General features: G+C 36.0%; 1 protein-coding gene across 1 annotated transcript; it reads right to left on the bottom strand.

The window, feature by feature from the left end:
• Positions 1–5,086, bottom strand: LOC136121007 (F-box/LRR-repeat protein 21). The gene is made up of 4 exons (XM_065874786.1): positions 4,721–5,086; positions 4,109–4,231; positions 988–1,159; positions 1–644 (listed from the first exon to the last, which is right to left on the bottom strand). The coding sequence occupies exons 1-4, from the start codon at positions 5,084–5,086 to the stop codon at positions 1–3; spliced, it is 1,305 nt and encodes a 434-aa protein (XP_065730858.1).
• Between the last annotated feature and the right edge of the window lie 227 nt (positions 5,087–5,313).

Genomic DNA, 5,313 nt, shown 5'->3' with positions numbered 1-5,313 from the left:
TTACCAGAGAGGCATGACATCAGGGAACCATACTCTTCCCAGGTATTTGGAGACTTCAGCATGAATTTCATCTAGGCTATAATCGTCATCAGGGATCAAAACTTCCTCCATGATAGAGAGCTGGGTTAGCCTTCTCCCACATAGTCTTACAAACTCAATGAATGCACTGCAGCTAACTTCACATTCACTGAGGCCCAGGGCTGTTAAGTTTTTACAGTGTTCAGCAATACAAATAAGTTCATTATCAAGAGCCTGAAGACCATTAGCACATACTACTAACTCTATTAGTCGTGGACAGTTAAGACCTATCCGTCCTAGAACTGCTTTGCTTATGGAACGACCAAAATAAAGGTGAGTAACAGGGGTTTCTTCTTTGAAGAACGTCTCCAATTCCTCTTCATATAAAAAGAAGTACATAACAACATTAACTCCAGGGGAGTGTTTAATGAGTACATCCCAACTTTGTTTTTTAACAGAAAGAAATTTGATTTGTCCAGGATTTTCACTCACAACATCTATTCGAAGGTGCTCAAGGTTAACATGGGTCTCACTTGAAAGTGCCAGGAGAAGTTCATCACTTAGCATGTGATAATTTAATGCCAGTTCTCTAAGACCTTGACAATGGTCAGCTACACAAAGGATTCCTGCAGGAAATGGGGAAAAATCCTTAAACACAAAGAATACGGATACTAATATAACATTTTGTGAATTTAAATTTGATATTATTCATTATTTGCTAAAATAGACGTAATGATTTCTGAGGAGATGGATGCCAAGATATATATAATTATACTTGTAATAAATATCCATAACTAAGATACTCCTAGGAGAGGCAATTTAAACTATACGTAGCTTATACATTAAGAGGTCTTTTGAAAAAAGATGAATGAATTATGTCTCATAAGCATGTAGTTTTCAATAGGAAATTGCATTATTACTGCTACTGTAATAAAAAAACATCATGCAAGCGTAAAAAATATAACCTACCATCAGATGAAACATGAGGACAGCTACTCATTTTGAGGCGTCTTAGAGTATCACTATTATTGGCCACAAGAATCTTCAAAGAAGGATCATCCACTGGTGTGTCTTCAATTTTGATTGATGATAATGACTTTGAGTTGACAAAAACAACTGTAAGTGCTGACACAAAATGAGACTAGCATGGCAATAAGAAAAAAATTACAAAGACATTTAAACATCTACAGCTTCAATTAAGTAATTCATTACAACTACTTATATCCACATGCTTACACTAACATAATAAAAGCAAGCAACATATTACTATTTTTTACAGTGCCATTAGCCAGTAGAAGACATTTCTATAACAAAGTACAGTTTTATACTTTTACCATTAATAAATGGAATGGTGAGAAAGGAAGAAATTTCAAAGATTTCATAAACACATCTTCCAATTATTTTCAATCTTAAGGATTTGTTTTTCAATATTAAAAGGATATAATCATATTTATTTCCTAGAATAGAGGTTGGCAAGTTATGGTCCACCAGCCAAATCCAGTCCACAGAGTTAAGCGTGGTTTTTACATTTTCAAATGGTTGAAAGAAAATTTTTAAGGAGTAATATTTTGTGATATGTGAAAATTATATGACGCTCCTTCAGTGTCCATAATTAAAGTCTGACCGTAATACAGCCATGCTGCCTCATTTATGTAATGCTACGTCTGCTTTCACACTACAGTGCTAGAGGTGAGCAGAACTATATCACCCACAAAACCTAAAATTGTGCTTTCAGGACCTATTCAACCCCTTAGCCTAAAAGAAATAGAAATCTTATCTGTTTTATTCACTCCTGTATGTCCAGCACCTGAAACAGTATCTGGCACACAGTAAAAGGTCAATATTTATTGTTGATGAATCAATGAGTAAATGATGTCATATTCTTCCAAATTTTTTTCTAGCAAATTATCTAAACAAAGATACAGTTTGAAAACTTTCTCTGTTTTGAAGATTGACAAACTAAAGCTTATTTACAGTTTGACTTCAAAATGGATGGAATTTCACAAGTTTTCAGATCCGGTATTTTTTGACACAGATAGAAAGTATGGAAACGAAATCCATGCATGATCATTTTTCCTTTTTCGAAATCAACTTGGATTCTATCAAAGGCTCTATTGTCCCTATCAGAATGACCAAAGTGGTTATACATCTTAATTCATTTATAACAGAACATTGGTTTATACTAATTGTAAACTGATTTACACAAATTTTTAAATGGTGGACAGCTAAACCTCTTTACTAAATTTTACGGTGCCAAAAATTATTAGAGGAATAGAAATAGATCACTCATTTTCTGTAAGAAATATAAGGTTTATTTTCCTTTTAATCAACTCTCACCCAACTCTTTTAGTACTGAAGGACACATTTAAGCATTAGAGAACGTATTTCATCACAGTAACAATATATTAGTTTAGTACTTCTTATGCCTAGCAAAATGCTGTATCTTTACATTACTTTCCCTCAGTTTACAAATGAAAAAACTGAGGCTCAGAGAGATCCACAACTTTGCCAGAAGCCACAGAGCTCATTTTGCTGTGGAGGCAGAGCTTGAAATGAAGCCTGCTAATCGCCGGTCCTCCACTCTGGTGACTGCATCAGCTAACCCAGAAGCTAGCCCTGGAAGCTGACGTGCAACGTGAGAGACAACCCAGAATCTAAGAATTTCAGGTTGATCCGATTCCCTAGCTCATAAACAAGGAAATAACTATTTAGAAGTAGTAAGTTTTCATCTGGTTACTTAAATTACTTGAATCCCCAAAAGACCCATTCTTTTCAGGTTAGCAGAAATGCTTGCTAGAAGAGAGCCATGACCCAGTTAGGGAGAAAGGAGATGCTGCTATTCCTCTGTCCTCTTCCATAGGAAGGTTTCCATTAGCCAGTTTTACTGACAACCATAGTTTAGTGCTTATTACGTATCAGGCACTATTCTAATTCTGGGTTTATAATGGTAAATAAGCAAAATAGAATCCCTGCCTTCAAGGAGTTGGTTGATGTTTTCTGAGGAGAAGAGAGTAAACATGTTAAATAAACAAGGCGATTTCAAGCCCTGATGAAGGATCTAAAGAAAATAAAATACTGTAATACATTAGTGAGTAACTAGAGGAGGGGGTGTTGTTTTAGCAAAAGTGGGCAAGGAGGGCCTCCCTGAGGAAATGGCCTTCAAGTTGAAGGCTGAATGAAGAGAAGACAGTCATCAGTTTCTGTGGCAAAGACTGCTGGTTGCTTCCTAGGAATCATCCATCCTTTCTTTTTTGGTAATCTGGTTCCAATTTTTAGCTGGGCACATTGCCACCCAGCTAAAAGACTGTCCTAGCCTCCCAGAAATGTGGTGTGGCCACAGAGCTAGGCTGGCTGACAGACAGAAGCACCATGAGGTACTTATGGCTAGTCCTGTGGTACTTACAGCTTGAAAAAGGAGAGGGCACACCCTTCTCCCCCCATTTCTTGCCTCCAGCTGTCTAGAACAAGGACGTGATGGCTGGAACTGAGAAAGCCATCTTGGGCAATGAAAATGAAGAAAACACCTTGGAGAGAATGGAGCGCCTAGAAGGGGCGTGGGTTCCAAACAACTTCATACCAGCTATGGACTGTGGCACCTATGGATCTCTTTAGTGTAAGAGAAATAAACCTCAGTCATGTTTTCAAGCCACTGCTGTTTTAGAATTTCTACTGTAAGGATGCAATCATCATCCTCATCAGTATAGGACATTTAGTTAAACATTATGTTGTTCCACCTCCAATGGAGAGACTATAGAATTACAGGAAAGACACCCACTATTGGCCCTACACACTCTACATTCAAAGTAACTAAGTAAACTGGCACTTGAAAATTCTAAGTATAACATCTAACTTTTCTATTAATGACATCTACTGTGAAACAATTACTAAAATTACAGAATATATCTAAAGAATGAAACCATGCATCAGCTATTTCATCAAAAATAAGTGCTAGTCAACAGAAAACAGCTTTAAATAATTATTTGAATGCAAGTAGGGTTATGGTCTGTTTTTAGGAATAGAATTATTTTTGACTAGTTCGACAATATTTAAGAATTTTAGTAGATCTCACAAAAATCTCGAGCATCTTTACCTTTGACACATTCATAAAACTTGGCTTGGCCGTCGAAATCAAGCCCAAAGTCTGTATAGAACAATTTACCAGCTGAGAAAGTATGTCACAGGCAGCTTCTGCTGATTCAGTACTACTATCAACCTACAAAGACAATTTAAAATCTTAATATCCTGAATATAACTTATCAGAAAGTTATGGGCAATATAATTATTTAATAGAATTCAATTGCAAAACCGTACTTATCCCTTCAAGCTATAAAATAAATTAGAATTTTTCTCTATACACGCTATCTCAGATAAAAAATGAAAAACAGAAATGATGACAAATGAATTTTCTAAGCACTTTAAACTTTCAAATCTTATTTACACTTTCAAATTGTATTTACACTTTCAAATACAATTACCTGAATTTTAATAATGGCATCTACATGAAGGAAACTGAAGTGTAAATTATTCAATTATAGCTCAAGTGCTACACCCCAATCTATGCAAGTAACTACAGAGAAATAGGAAATAGTTTGGGATTAAAATTCTGCAAAATTCATTGACTGCTTCAATATAATGATCTAGTTATACACAAATGTCAAGAAAACCCAAGTCATTGTTTTTATTTAATGTTTATTTTTCTTACCTTAAAGCTGACATACTGGAGATGGGCAGCATGCTTTTTAATGATCTGCTGAATGAGAGCAGGATGAGTGCAGTTAAAATAGGAAGTAGCTGACTTGTTCAGTTCAAACTCAAACTTTCTCCAAAGGTCAGGAATATGAAAAACTTCATTCCATCTCCTACATGCAGAAGATGCCCGGGCCCGGTCCATTAAAGGAAGATACTGAAAAATGCGTAACACTACATAGTGAGGCAAACTCTCCCAGTCTAGAAGGACAGTGTATGTATGAGTCTGGCTGAGAGAAGAGTAGAACCCAAGTTTAGGCTGTTTCACTGCTGGTGAAGACTGGACAACTTTATTCCCAACAGATAAATTGTTCCTCTTCATTCTGTAAACATTAAACAATGTTAAGTGACCATTTCCCCCACATTTCCATCATCTATTTTGCTTTAATTGTATGGAATAACAACATTAGAAAATGAGAAACAGTTTAAGACAATTTTGACAAGAACCCTCCACTTTCATGCGTTGTAGGTACTACTATGCGCTAGGGATACAGAGATAAATAGGAGGGGACCTGCTCTCAAAGAGCTATGATGAAATGGCAAAATACG

This window comes from Phocoena phocoena, chromosome 3, assembly GCF_963924675.1.
Source record: "Phocoena phocoena chromosome 3, mPhoPho1.1, whole genome shotgun sequence".
Classification (NCBI taxonomy): domain Eukaryota; kingdom Metazoa; phylum Chordata; class Mammalia; order Artiodactyla; family Phocoenidae; genus Phocoena; species Phocoena phocoena.
The sequence above is the reverse complement of the archived record's forward strand: the minus strand, read 5'-3'. Positions and strand labels throughout refer to the sequence as shown.